At 36.1% G+C, this 15,630-nt stretch overlaps 1 protein-coding gene across 2 annotated transcripts in view; it reads right to left on the minus strand.

The window, feature by feature from the left end:
- Positions 1 to 15,630, minus strand: part of ntn1a (netrin 1a) — an 83,253-nt gene that overhangs the window by 32,602 nt on the left and 35,021 nt on the right. For both annotated transcript variants that reach the window (XM_048199560.1, XM_048199559.1), the window contains exon 2: positions 298 to 486. In XM_048199560.1, coding sequence (XP_048055517.1) covers positions 298 to 486 — 189 coding nt within the window. The remainder of the gene's footprint in view (positions 1 to 297; positions 487 to 15,630) is intronic.

Raw genomic sequence — 15,630 nt, forward strand, 5'->3', positions numbered from 1 at the left:
GCATGCTGACAGAGTCTCATGGGGGTGGAGGAACACAGGAATGTGAGAATTCTTCCTTCGGACCTGCTGACTCCCTCATTTGAGGGGTAACACATTAAGAACAGTCACCGGCTCATCTAATTGGTTCCTTTGTGGTATTATGTGAATTTCTTTGTGTAGAAAATCACTTAGCATTAGCGTTAGCATTTTCTGCTTTCCTTACGAAGCGTCAAGTGATAAGTTGCAGACTTTGGGCCCTTAAGACCAAACCCAGTCGCCCTTTGTGCCCATGGTGTGTAGATTCAATACCCTTCATACCTTTGCAGGCCTTTCTGTGAGAGATGGGCTTAGACATGTCTCTGTAGTAGCCCTCTTTGCAGTAGTGGCAGTGGCGACCTGCCGTATTGTGCCGGCAGTTTAGGCAGACTCCTCCGCTTTTCCTCCCGGAGAGTTTGTACAGCTCCATGTTGAAACGACAGCGCCTTGCATGGAGGTTACAATTGCAGGCTGCAGAAAAAGGAAGAAGTTTAAAGTTTAAAAAGCATATCCTCTATGATATCACAACCAAGTACAATCAAATCAAAAAATCCAAATACAGATAGTCACAAAAAAATGTTTCTATTCACTATGAGTGCAAATTTAAGGATTGTAAGCAACACACCATAAGGCCCTGTGTCCACCAAAGCATCATCATAGCAACAAAGCATCTAAGTACCAAGTGCCTAGTATTTTCAGCTAGCTAAAAACGCCTAGTTGTCAGCACTTAAGAGCGCATCTGCAGCGCACCATTTTTTTCAGTTGAGATGCTTTGTTGCTATGATACAGAATATCTGCAGCATTGTTACTTGTAACTGATTTCGCAGATCATTTGTTTCAGACTAAAAATGTCGACAAAATGTAGAGTACCTGCTATGTATGTTCGGAGACCAGCGATATTAATTTCTCATCCGTTTAGTTCTGTTCTCTGCTTGTTGATGACTGAATGTTGTGACAGTTGTTGATTGGTGTTGTATTTGTCCCGCCCCTCCTCCACTCTGATTGGACGGCTGGCTAAAAAGTGACATTAATGAGCACAGCGTTGAACATTCTTCAACTCTAGGCGAACTGTAAAAAACAGTGAGCTCTCAGTGCTTGAGAGTAAAAAAGACGCTCAGCGCCTCGTTACGCTCCTGGTGTTTAAAAAACGCGGCGCTCCCATTGAAAACGATTTGAAAAGTATGCTAGCGGCTGGGAAAAATGCTTTGGTGGGCACACAGCCTCATGCTTGAAAACAAAAAAAATGAAAACATTCTTAGGGCCCTATCATACACCCGGCGCAATGCGACAGCAGATGAGTGTTTTTTGCTGGTTTCAGCCCAATACATTTAGCATTTTCACATCCAGTGCCACATTGTTTATATAGCAAGCGTGCCATATATTAAAAAATAAAAGGATTCCCTCTCTGGAGAAGCGTTCAGTCTTTCCACTTTCAAATTCCGCCGTGTAAATAGCGAATCCGCCATGATGCAAGCACAACTGGCTTTTAAAGGGAATGGGAGATGAGACTCGGATAGGTTTATTGCACGTTATACGCCCAAAACACACCTATGACTCATTAAGAGACTAGGTACAACCCTTTTGGACCATGCGCCTGGCACGCCAACCATTTATTCCGTTGTTAAACTAGCAAAAGAGGATTTGGACACACCCCAAGTGCACCTGCGCCATGCGCTTCAGACTTGGATCGTTAAAACAGGATCCATAATGTCTTTATTGTCACTTTTGTTCAGTTTAATCCATATATTTAATTTAGATTTGCTAGATTTAATTTTACTGCATCACATGAAGCACATCTTCAGGTTAACATTATTTTCAATGTAAGCTATATTCCAAGAGATTTAGACACACAAAGCTATATGAAACTTGAAAACATAAGCATTGAAAATTATTTGAAATATTTGTTATTTTTCAGAGTTCTGTTGAGTACCACCTGTAGCCACTCCACATGCTTAAAAGTCATTAGATCAAAATAATGGAAAAAAGTCAAAATAAGGAATGAACTAAAGTTTTCTATTCATTATGTAGTAGAGATACAGGCAGTTTGACAGCTATGTTGTCACCAACTGCAGCAAATTAAGTGCCAGGGAATTAACTTCTGGTAATGAGGTCAGTTTCTGAGCTTTCTCTCTGACCAGGCCTGCTCTTTCCCAATGATGCCAAGCAATATCAGACAAGGCCTCCAATTACCATTCAATTCCCAATCCTCACCATGCACAGGAAGCTGTGCTCCTGCTTGTTTACTAATGAATAAAGTTGCTGCCACCAAGTTTAATTACTGTCTGATGTTTATTCATGACTGATTTGTGTGCAGACATGTTCTCTTTCATTAAGCCTGGGTGAGACATTGGTGTGGCTCCTCCTCATGTATTATTCAACAATAAATCCCAACCCTCCTACCAAAATGCTTTGGGCTGATCAAGTGCAGACAACTGTTGGCAAGGCATAGCTGATGCACATTCTCCGAGCAACTTCAACAAAGTGTTTATTTGGTCTGATGCTAGGAAACTTCAAGACAAAATAAGCATTTTGATGAGAGGGCATAACAACTGACAAAAGCAAATGCAGTAACTACACCAACACTAGAATGGGGGGGAAAATGTCTTTAAAGTTTTTTTTTTTTTTTTTTAAGTGATTTTATAGCCTATCATTTTTCACAATTTGTTTTCTAGGATTATAGTTGAGTACGCTGAATACTTTGTGATGCCAGGGACCCCCCCTCCTAAAATAAAGGCAGCTTTATATTTTCCATGTATAAAAGCCAACCTTAAAATTATTAGAGTATTATTGGGAAATATTGACTTTATATTGATACTGAAAACTTTCTACACACTATTTTAATTAGTTTTTAATAGAGCACTTTATTTTAAATTGCTGTTCTACGTCTGGGTACTTTGTATTTATAATAAGGTACCAACTCTAAACCTAATCTTAACCCATATTAAGTTCATGTTGTTATATTACTTTATTATATTACCTTATATTACTTATTACTTTGTACACTGTACTATAAAATAAAGTGCAACTGGAACATTTTTTCAGTTAGATTTTGTACTGTATGTATTAAATATATTTGTATTGTGTTTTCATAATAAATATTGTTCCAAATAGAGAGACATACAAAATATTCATGCAAACTATATGCACATTTGTTTTTATTACAAGAAATTCAAGCTATTAACAGAATAAAATAATAACAATCTTATCATTTTTGGTCTTCAGACAAAGTGAAAACAGTAATAATGTAAAATATTGAGTTGGGTCATAACTTGATTTTGACAATATGTGTAGGGCATTATATTTCCTTTCTTAAAAACAAGTTTTGGTTTAAGGAACAATCAGATTTTCATTCTGATTTTGATGCTAAGTAAGTATGTTTTCTGTTCACTTGAGTACAATATTATGTATTTAGTAAAGATTGACTTAACATTTTTTGGGGAAAAACTCCACTCAATGTCTCCTAAAAAATACTCTTGGCTCATCTCCACAGATTTTCCACTTGCTGCCAAAAACATTAATACTTGGAATAGGTTTTTCGAAATGCCTGCAGGACATAAAGAATGATAATTTGGCCTGTCCTAGAAGTGTCTCCTCTTCAAACTTACTCCATGCACGGCTTGTTTGCTTTCAAACAGGCATACTGTTGGTATTAATTCTGCCTGCTTGTTTGGATCCAGTGGAAACCGATCCTTCCTACCCTCCAGCTATGGATTATTCACTTTTGCTAACAAGGCAAATGCAATCCACTATGCAGCCTTGCTGAACTTATTGATAAACAGAATTTTTTTTGTTTTGTTTTTTTCCTGAAAAAAATTAAAATTGTACCACATTTTATTACTTTTTGAAAGCACAAAAAATCCTTATATTGCTATTGGAGCGACATAAAACTGAGAAAACTAATCACAACAGTATGTTTTACCAAAGTAATGAGAAAAATCTGTTATTACAATGACATCACCCCAAAACCTTTCAGTTGTATTCTTTCGTCCTTCATAACATGATTTAAAACAATCTGTGGTAAAAGAAGTGATGTTTTATATGGATTGGGCAGCATGCGCTGTCTTAGATCGTAATTTGTTGCAGTTGCTACAGTCAAAGAGTCAATGCATCCTGCTAAAAGTTTGAATTAAACAAAATATGATAGTTTTAGACATTATCAATTTAATTTGGTTATTATTTTAATATATTATAAATTATTTATTTTAATTTTTATGAGCATAACAGCTGGAAAACACTGTTGTTGCATCACCGCATCATGCACCTAAAAGAGCCGAAAGGAAATTGCACTGTCAACATGCATGTGAAGCTATTGGTAGTATTTGGCTCACGCTGTTTCCTCTTGCCCTCAGTGATGAAAAAACAACCTCAACTCACATAGGGCACCTGTGGAAAGCTGTTTCAGTACTCTACCTCATCTGGTTTCCTCATTATAGATATTGTGATTGTTGTGATACGACCCTGTCCATATGAAAACACAAAGCATACGCTCTGCTCGCACCTGCTCTTTTAAAGGCACACAGGATTCAGGGTGGCTGCCTCTCAATGCGAGCAAATACAAAGCGGCTGTACGTTATGTCGTTCCCCACAATCAACTCACTGTCAGATCACATTTTGCTCCCCTTCTTCTGCTTCAGATTTGCTCATTTGCTCATACTCTGACACCCACTCTCACACCTTGTTCGGCCTGCATACATCCACGTATCTTTGAAGTGCTTTTAGACTCACTAATCTAGTTGTGTCATCTGCCTTGAAAGCATGATCATAATTTAAATGTTTCCCTGTGTGACAGAAGAAGATTACAGAAACTTTTGGAGGTGGGAGGAAAAGCTCATCCCTATGGTGGTACTTCCTAACCACAGAATGGAACAGCATTTGTCTTAACAGAATCAAAGATTACCTAGACTTCAAACCAGGCTGGTGAAGCAGAATACTCGCAGTGAATGAAAACCCTCATCAGTGAAGCCGACAAAACAAGCTATTCTCACTTGTAGCTACACATCCACTTAGCCGATAAACCCCGGGCAGAGATAAGGGTGTGAGATGACACTTCTGATTGACTGGGTTAAGGAGAAAGCCAAACCAGATGCGTTTTGTCTCTTTCCCCTCTTTAGTTTGGCTTAGTTCTCAGAGAGGTTGATAAACACGTACAGCCGTAAGGAAAGAGTGTAAGGTGATAGCTTTCAAGCGCAGCTAATTGGTGGTGTTACTGCGTTAAGAATGTTCTTAGAAGAGAGTATTAGAATCTTGATTTTGCTTTGCTTGATGTTATTTGCTAGCGTCTTTTTTTTTTTTTTTTTTTTTTTACTTTTTATTTGTAGCCATGGAACAAATATATGTGACCTGATCCAGCAAAATGAGTCACAGTGACCCAATATCAATGGAAAGATGAGACAATAAGATTTAAAATGATATCCTAGTCAAAGTCATACCTTGAATGGTTTTAAAGATATACCCATTTGAATTATGGTCGTCTGCCCCCTTTTTCCAGTTGAAAACCTGAGAAAATCGCTTTTAAAGTTTTTTGCCCGTTTTTTTTGTTGATATCTTTCAATATCCATTGCATTTAAAGGGATAAACTATTTATTTTACAGCTTAATTTGACCAAAGACATTTTATATATATATAAATGCTATTAAACCAGGCTGAAGCTCAAATTATTTTAAAGTATTTATTTGAATTAATTAATTAATTCATGGCCAAAGGAGTTTCTTTAAAAGGCTCGCGGGAAATGAAGTATAGCCGGGCCTTAACCGCTCTAAATTGTAATGGACTGGAGCTCACATCGGGAGAAATGGGAACACGGGAGCACCGCGATGCGACCGCAAAGGGCACTTCCTCTTTCACGATCAAAGTGCACGCCACTGATAAGCATTGTAAATGCAGTATTACAGTATACACATACCAATTAAACGCGCAGTCCTCCTCACTGGACTTTCGTTTCGCTTTCATATATCTCTTTTATAGATGCCATAAATGCTTTTACCTTTCTAGATGTAATTACCGAAATCAAAACAGTCCATAAACTATAAATCCTCACGAAAACTTCAGTCTGAAGGACTGTCTGAAGCGCTAGTCTGACAGGAGGATGGCTGGAACAATCGCGTGCCTGTCAGTCGAAACGGTAAAACCATGTCAAATTTAATAGCCATTTAAATACCTTTACTCAATTATCTGGACTACGAAACTTTGGGAGATTATTTTTGAAAGTCTGTTCTTTGAAATTAGCTTAAAAAAAAAAATCGATTTTTTTTCATTGTTTTTCCACATTATCGGCCCATATCTTAAAATAGAACGTTGCGACTTCCGACTCATTTCGCCAGAGCGGGTCACATATGGAAACAGGTGGAAAAAGTTGCTAACAAATATCATATATATATATGTGTGTGTGTGTGTGTGTGTTAAATTTTTTTACGTATTTATCGCACTTGCCCCACCCCTAGACCTACACAGGTCTAGTGACATTTCGTACAGTTGACTGATGATGAATATTAACATCTAACATCAACATCTAACTACGTGATATAGCCTAGAGAATGCAGTTAGAATGTCCATAAAAATTTTGCCAAGTAGACAACAAAGATGTTGATCCAGGAACAACATTCCAATCAACCAATCAGATTTGAGGGACAAGTTTACCGTTTGTCAAGTTTAGGCTTACAACAGGGTTAGGTGCTTCTACATCAATGTTATTCACCTATCTTTCCCCTCTGATTTTAAGGATAAGTTATTGGTAGGATTAGGTTTAGGGGTAGGAATGGTGTTAAGACTTAATTTTTAGACTGGAATGTTGTTCCAGGATTTACAAAATATGTTGATCCAGGAACATGTCTTACTTGGAAAAATCACGGTGACAAAAAATATGAAAGACGATCGATTTGAACCCTTTGAAGCGTACAACAACAGTGATAACAAGATCAGAACGTTCACTGCCAAATTTCCAACGTGGTTTCATGCTTTGACGGTTCGGTTGGTGCCCACAGCCGAACTGTCCATAACTGAGTGCGCCCAAGTAATATCTGAGCCAGAGTAGAGGCATGAGGACACTATATTTGAGAGCGCACAAGTTTTGTGGAGAGATTTGCGCTGCACATTACATTCATGCGCTCTCTCGTTAATGTATTACATTGATGCGCACTTGACATGCGTTGTTAAAAAATGACATAGTAACTGCCTCATGTGAACTATAAAAATGAAAAGAATGTCGCTTCTGAAAGCTGCAATCGTTTTTTATTGGATAAAATGAATGGAGAATAGCTCATGTTTTTCCATGGGTGCTTTAGCGCCTATAGTTCATGATAGGCTATAGTTAACAAGTTTGTGAATATTTTGAATAAAAAAGGAAAAACAAAATAAAAGCGCTATTGTGCCTCCATGACGTGTCGGCCCCCACATTAATAATAAATGTGCACATATTGTGAAAACTTCAGTAAATTAACTTCTACAAGAAAATGATTCATAAAACATCAGTTTACCATATTTTTACTTTCAAATTCATATTTCCATATTGATTAAAAAAAAAATTTTAAAAAAAAAATCAATATATAGTTCACCCCAAAATTAAAATTCAGTCATCATTTACTCAAACTCATGGTCCAAAAGTTTGTAATAAATTCTATGTTGAATCAAATAAAATATTTATTTCTGAATCTACTTTTTTTTAAATGTCTACTTTATGTTTTACACAATAATGACTTCTTTTAGGGATAATTTATCAGCCAAATTTGATGCACGATACATTTGCGATTAAATAATCGCCACATCAATCAGATTAAACATTTTAATCACTTCCCAGCCCTATATATGTATGTATTATAATATAAAATATAGTTCTGCCATGTTTTTCCTTTTTTTAAATTGTATTAGTTTCCTCTATTTTGCTTGTTTCATGTCTCTTATAGCATTTTGTGGTATTTTTCTTCTCGCGTAATCACATTATTTCAACTCCAATCAAACCAATACATATTTACATATACATACATACATACATACATATATGGACTGTAAGACTCTTCGTCAGGGTTTATTTGGCAACAATGACCACCTAACTGTACATATTAGGAAAACAGTGAGGAAAACTCACTCACTTTTCCTCACTCGTTTAGTGCTTGAATTAGCTGTCATAGATTGTGTTTTTCCATGCATTTTTTTTTTTCCAGATGCATTTTGTTGAAGTTTGTGAAAAAAGAGCAGCATATCACCCCGTTTATTGGGTATGAGTGTTTTTAGGATGAGATTTGTGTTAACTGATCTTCAACAAACTTTATGTGTTAAACTAACTCACACACTTTATCAGAAGTATTTTGGGCAATCTTCTCTTCCCTTCCTGAAAAGACTGAACATAATAAGTAAGGGAGATTAATGCTCGCTCTCTTACACTCTTTGTAAGAGCGTGCTGTATAAACAGTGTCAAAGTAGAGGCAATTGGTAATTCTCCTCAGTTATCAGGGATATTAGTCCAGCACTCAACACTATAGCCTTTTTCCACTGAGCCTGTCAGGCAGAGGTAAGATAAAAAGACGTCACCCCTTACACATAATTCAGAGATTACAGCTGTTGATTCAACTATTTGAGTGAAAGGTGTAGAAAGGATCAGATTTTGCTGATTTTCACCTCATAATGTAATACATTTGATGTAAATTTAAGCATAGGTGTAAAAAAAGAGAAACTAAAAAGCCAGAATAACAGGGGGTGATTAAACTATTGTACACTTTTTTTCTTCTTTTTTTTATCAATGAAACATCACGCTTGGTGAAGCGTTACCAAAATGGAGGTGCACTACATCAAATGGGGGTAAAAACAAACCCGCATTCCGTGACTTAGAGCTAAAGAATTCACTCACAGCTCATACATCCTTCAGAAGAGAAACATCTCAGGTATGTGAAGTCTGTCTGCTCCGACACCATCTCAGGTGTGAGGCTTGACCTTCAGTGTCAAAAATCACCAGTCATATGTCATGAACTTCAGGGCGTGAGATCTTTTCTGTACTAGGGGTCGGTACCACCAGCCCGAACTAGACTCAATACCAACACCTAACACCGGCCCATCAGAAAAGGAGTTATGCCGAGGGGCGCTATCCTTGCTGGACTTTTAAACAAACATGGAAGAGGACCCATCCATACCTAGTTTAGTTTTAATCTGTGTGTGCCCTTTTAAGTAATGCGATTAGCCCCTGAGCCCCATAAGACTTAATGAGAAAATATTGGATATCACCACATCAGCCCTGTTTTGGTTTGGTTGTCTTTCAGAGAAGTTAAACATGGGGAGTGTGCTTGGGTGGTTGTATGACATGGAGTGTGTGTGTGTGTGTGTGTGTGTGTGTAAGTGGAATGTAAGAGTGCATGTGTGCGCCTGCACATGCGTTTTTCGGATGTTGCGTCATTTAAGGCTTTTGCTCTGGGCCTTAAATCAATACTAGCAAAAAAAGTTTCCCCACAGAATGTATGCATTTTCTTCATCACTGAGACAATAATGAACGTTAGCATGGTGGTTCTGTGGTCAGCCAAAGATATTCAGTGGTTTGGTTGCAGAGACTGAGAGTAATAAAGTCAATAAAATAGAAGCTTGTAAACTTCATACCATATATTTCTTCTGACAGTCTGTCAAACTTATGTTGTTCCAAACCTGTATTACTTTATTTTTGAAAATGAAACAAAAAAGGAGACATTTTGAAGAACCTACTGATCATTTCTTTTCATGCTATTACAATGAATTATACTGCAAAAGGAAAAAAAGGGGGACTGCAAAAAATTACTTAATGTGTTTCTCATTAGTCTTTTTTACTTGTTTTCACATGATTTTTTCACACGCTCCAAACCACTGATTCGAAACAAAAGATTTGTAAAGCTTTGAAGCTTCATGAAGCAGTGTTTTGAAATCGCCCATCACTAGATGTTGTTGAATAAAGTCGTTATTTTATTTTTTTGCCACACAAAATGTATTCTTGTCGCTTCATATCAGTAAGGTTGAACCACTGTAGTCACACTGAGAGCGCACAAGTTTTGTGGAGAGATTTGCGCTGCACATTACATTCACGCGCTCTCTCGTTAATGTATTACATTGATGCGCACTTGACATGCGTTGTTAAAAAATGACATAGTAACTGCCTCATGTGAACTATAAAAATGAAAAGAATGTCGCTTCTGAAAGCTGCAATCGTTTTTTATTGGATAAAATGAATGGAGAATATCTCATGTTTTTCCGTGGGTGCTTTAGCGCCTATAGTTCATGATAGGCTATAGTTAACAAGTTTGTGAATATTTTGAATAAAAAAGGAAAAACAAAATAAAAGCGCTATTGTGCTTGCATGACGTGTCGGCCCCCACATTAATAATAAATGTGCACACATTGTGAAAACTTCAGTAAATTAACTTCTCCAAGAAAATGATTCATAAAACATCAGTTTACCATATTTTTACTTTCAAATTCATATTTCCATATTGATAAAAAAAAAAAAAAAAATCAAGATATAGTTCACCCCAAAATTAAAATTCAGTCATCATTTACTCAAACTCATGGTCCAAAAGTTTGTAATAAATTCTATGTTGAATCAAATAAAAAATTTCTTTCTGAATCTACTTTTTTTTTAATGTCTACTTTATGTTTTACACAATAATGACTTCAAATGATCTTTTGGGGATAATTTATCAGCCAAATTTGATGCACGATACATTTGCGATTAATTAGATTAATTAATCGCCACATCAATCAGATTAAACATTTTAATCACTTCCCAGCCCTATATATGTATGTATTATAATATAAAATATAGTTCTGCCATGTTTTTCCTTTTTTTTCCTTTTTGTATTAGTTTTCTCTATTTTGCTTGTTTCATGTCTCTTATAGCATTTTGTCGTCTTTGAACCACTGTAGTCACATGAACTGTTTTAAATATGTCTTTAGTAGCTTTCTGGACATCTGAAAGTGTTAATTATCTTGCTGTCAAAGAAGGCCTCATAGAGCCATCGGATTTTATCAAAAATATTTTAATTTGTGTTCCGAAGATGAACAAAGGTCTTACGGGTGTGGAACAACATGAGGGTGAGTAATTAATGACTGAAATGAAATGAAATGTTCATTTTTGGGTGAACTAACCCTTTAAAAATAAGTAACCTTTTAGATATTTAGGGGTTTAGGGGATATTCTAATTGGAAAATAATGCAAAAATATTAAGATTAAGGATTTTTCAGCATTTCAAAAATGATACAAAAGCATTTAACTTATGGGCTATATTCCATTTATAATAATTACAATATAATTGAAATTAAATGAATTCTTCACTGAAAATCTTGATACCAGTCCTTTTCAGTTTCTCACCACAAGCTATCATATGATTTCATTTGATACTATATGATGAGACTTGGAATATAGTTGTTATACAAGTTTGTATCAAAGACTTTGAAATTTTCTCCTTTTGTGTTTTATCGAATATAGAAAAATATAGGTTTGGGAACATGACGGTGCCTAAATGGTGACACAATTTAAATTTTTGTGAGAACAATAAACAGAACAGACCCTTGCTGTAAGCATTATTATAAATCCATAGCACATGGATCAATAAAGTTTCAGATGTCTCTCCTTTTCTACTTTATGTGTAGTTCCTGTCTTTGGAGGCTCTCTGGCTGACTGCCATATGAAAGTGATGTTGACATACTGCTTGCTGATGGTTAAGCGCTTTGTTTGTGTCGGTTTCATTTACTGCTCTCATATTGAAAATATAAAGACCACACTGGAGCCAATTATCTGATTCACACTCTCTAGAATTCTCGTTTATAGGGAAATTATCACTTCACTCACATTGCTGTTTTTCTCAAAACAGTTAATGTTTTACTTTTACAGTCTAATAATACTGGAAAACATTTTTATTATTATATTTGGAGAACACAACAATGAAAGATATACTGTGCTCTTTGTGCTCATATGGAATCTCCTGTCAAAAAACATTCTTTCTTTTTCAGATTTCATACCACAGATTGCTGCATGCTACTCTTATTGATGAGTATTGAGTATGTGAGTATGAGTATTGTTTAAAATGTTACTTTTCAAAGGGGGTGTACTCATTTACGCTGAGCACTGTATCTGTTAATGCATACAGTGCCTTCATAGTAGAACAAAGTATGGAGAAAGTCTCATAAATAAAACACTGCTCTAATATGCTTCAAATATATACAGAGAAAATTAGTTATTTAATTTATCTAATATATCTAAATGAAATTATATTGGCAGAAATATATAATGTAAAATTATAAAATCATATTACACAATAGTTATCATGTGCAAAAATATATATGTTTCCAAAATACATCAAGTTGAATTAAAAGCAATGTTGGATTTTTCCCAAGACCCTGACATATTGTCAGTCACACTGTCATTTTGTCGACAAGAAACATACCTGTCTGAGATTATTTATTATTTATGTAGACGGCTGTCTGCACCTTTGTGAAGGAAAATGTAAACATTAAAAATTCCCCTTAAAAATATAAACAGCTATTAGCCAAATCATGACTCAAATCTGGAATGCTTTTAATGAGTCCTGAAAAAAAAAATGAAAACCTTTACAAATCACATGTTTAGAGAGTGAGGTACCACCTCTCTCCTCCAATCCCGGAGTGAACGAGTGTTAGATTTCCAAACTATCACCTTGGCATGAAATAAACAAATAAAAGATTAGAGGAGTTGAGGCAGCCAGGAAAAGAACATATTACCATCTGAGTCTTTGATCAGACGAACTGGTGTGGACACACCGGAGAATAACAGCGGGGGGGATCACGTCCCACACGTCAACAGTATACTTCTAACAGGACACACATTTCAGGCAGTGCCTCTCTTCTCCGCCCAGCATGCTGAGAGAACTGAAGAGCGTTGAAGCTTTTGTTTCCACCTGTATGTGAACCCCTGAGTCAAACGGACCTGACTCAAGCCCTTTGAGTCCTAATTCAACACAAATGCGAGTGCTGTCAAACAGAGAATCACTCCACACGACAAAAACTCTCACATGCGCATGCACCCAAACACGCACGGCAAGCTGTCTTCGCTTTGTAGGAGCACCCTTCATCATCATCCCCCCCCCCCCCCCCAAAAAAAAAAAAAAACATTTATATGTATACTGCTTGTTTAATTATGGCATGAACTTTAAAAGTAGCTCTAATTGGGTTCAACCTACATGTTTATCAACATCAACTCCCAGATCGGTAACACACTGACATTTCAGTGAATAAACTGCAAATGTGTACATTTTTATTGACAACCAAACAGCATAACCTTTTAATTTCATTCCAACTCCTGGGATGATATCTGCTGCATTATTCATCACTGGCTGCAGAATGCCGGGATTATGACTTATGTACCTCCGGTTCTTCATAATTATAAATTCATCCACATGGGAGCCCAAGAGCACTGCTGTGCACGACTTCTGTTAAGTTAGTAATAAAACATGCTCAGTTTGGCAATGAATTTAAGAATATGTGAATTTTGGAGGTTTTGGAGGGGCTCCCTCTTTCAAACCACAGTGCATACAAAAACATATGCTTTAATACACTTCCAGCCGCTGGCTTAACATATCATATCAACACACACATTTCATCCTGAAATATTTCCTTCTCAAAATCTTCTGCACTCCAAAAAGATGAGGTGAGCTGAAATGAGGAAAAAGTCTCCTCTCTAGGTTTGTATATAAAATTATATTCCATTTTATCTTACTTTTCAACAAGAAATCAATATTATAATTTTTGTATTATAATTCATATTATTTTCTTAGGATAAAGTCACATAAAAATCATTTTAAAGTATACTTTGTGTAACTTATTTTTTAATTAGCTTATTGTTTGCCTATTATTTTAGACTATTAAACACAGCAGGTGTATTTATACTGAATAATGTTGACATAAAAATGTGCTTCATGTGGCAATGTCTTGTTTTCATGGTATTCAAATCAAAAATATTATTTAACCTCACTGAGTCACAGCATGGTAAACAAAGGCAAGGAGATGAGGAGCTATAGTTGCAGCAGTTGATCTATAATAAAAGAAACTAAATACTCAGAATAACAGGAAAACACTGGAGAAACAGAAACTGAAAATATTCTAAAGAGTCCTTGAACAGAAACAGAGAATCTCTGACACTGAATCAAGGAGCCTGTTTACACCTGGTCACTTCACGTGTTTTACTGACCAGATTTGCTAAAACGGTTCCATTTACACTTGGCCACAACAATGTGTCTCTGCAAAACTAATATAAATCTATAGATCTTCAATTCCTGCGCTATGTGCAAATTTAACAGAGTTCACACAAATGAAAGCAACAAATATTAGCTGCATTTTATTTATCATCAGCTAATTTCAAGATCAAAAATCACAATAATTCAATTCAATTCACATTTATTTGTATAGCGCTTTTCACAATACATATCGTTTCAAAGCAGCTTTACAGAGAATGTCAACATTACAATTTAGAGAATGCATTTAGTTAATAATGTAATAATTTAGGCAATTAATTTACAATCATTGTTAGCAATTTAACTGAAGGTAGAAGCAATGAGCTCCTGTAAAAATGAATTACATATTAACAGTAATTAGGATATATAGAAATGTAGGAATGTGCATGTTGATCCAGATGTTACGACAATAGGAGAAAGAGCTGCACTAGTCTCACTACTTGATCATCTGTGACTTACGTTCAATTTCATTTGTGTTAGTTTGTGCATCAACTTGCTGAAGAGATACAGATTGCAGTAGCGCTGTCATATCTGGCTATGACATGTCATTTTGCTTATAACGCTCTCACATTTTTATTTTTTAACATTTTGGGAGGAGTAAAATTTACATATGTGTTTTTAACAACCAGATGCATTTACATTTGTCCAGTTTTGTCTAATATGTGTCTCAGACCACCTCCTGAAGTGGTTTGAGTGATCGGATTTAAATCCGTCTCAAAAGTGTTTCAGAGTGCATTTACACCTGTTTTTTTTTTTCATGATCAGATTGGTATCCAATCAGAGAAAACATATGAAGTGACCAAGTGGCCCAATACATTGTATTGTTGTAGGCATGAGGTGCACTTTTAATTCCAGTTCAGGTTATTTCAAGCTCATTTCAATTGGTACATTACCAAAAGTGGTTATGTCCAAGTGGGTGAGTTATTTACTTTGTAATTAGTCTGTGCAATTCTGTGTGACACATTCATGTTGATTTGCGGCACAGTTGTGACAGGATATTCAGCTAATTGCAGTGATGCTGAGACTCTCCTTCTCTCATGTGAGCTTTTGTCTGTATATTGTATACTCTTTTCAGCATATTCTTTATGCATAATGTTCTCTCTATCTTTATCTCACTTTTTCTCTTTCTTTCTGTCTGTTCTTTTGTTATGAAGATGTTAAGTAGGGCTAGTGTGATAAGAAAGATAGCTCTGAATGCTTGGAAACTAATAAGGGTTTCAGGTCAAGAGGCTCCTAAGGGTTTTATAACCACAACAAAGAAGACTTAATGGCCTCCACTTTCCAGTATTAGCACCCATTTAATGACCAGCTTGCCCCCTCGTTAGGGGTGATCAGCTGTTCCAAATCGTGCACCACCCCTTGCATCAGAAGAGATACCCCAACTGCATGCTGTGATGTAGGAATCA

This window comes from Megalobrama amblycephala, linkage group LG8 (genome assembly GCF_018812025.1).
Source record: "Megalobrama amblycephala isolate DHTTF-2021 linkage group LG8, ASM1881202v1, whole genome shotgun sequence".
Lineage (NCBI taxonomy): Eukaryota > Metazoa > Chordata > Actinopteri > Cypriniformes > Xenocyprididae > Megalobrama > Megalobrama amblycephala.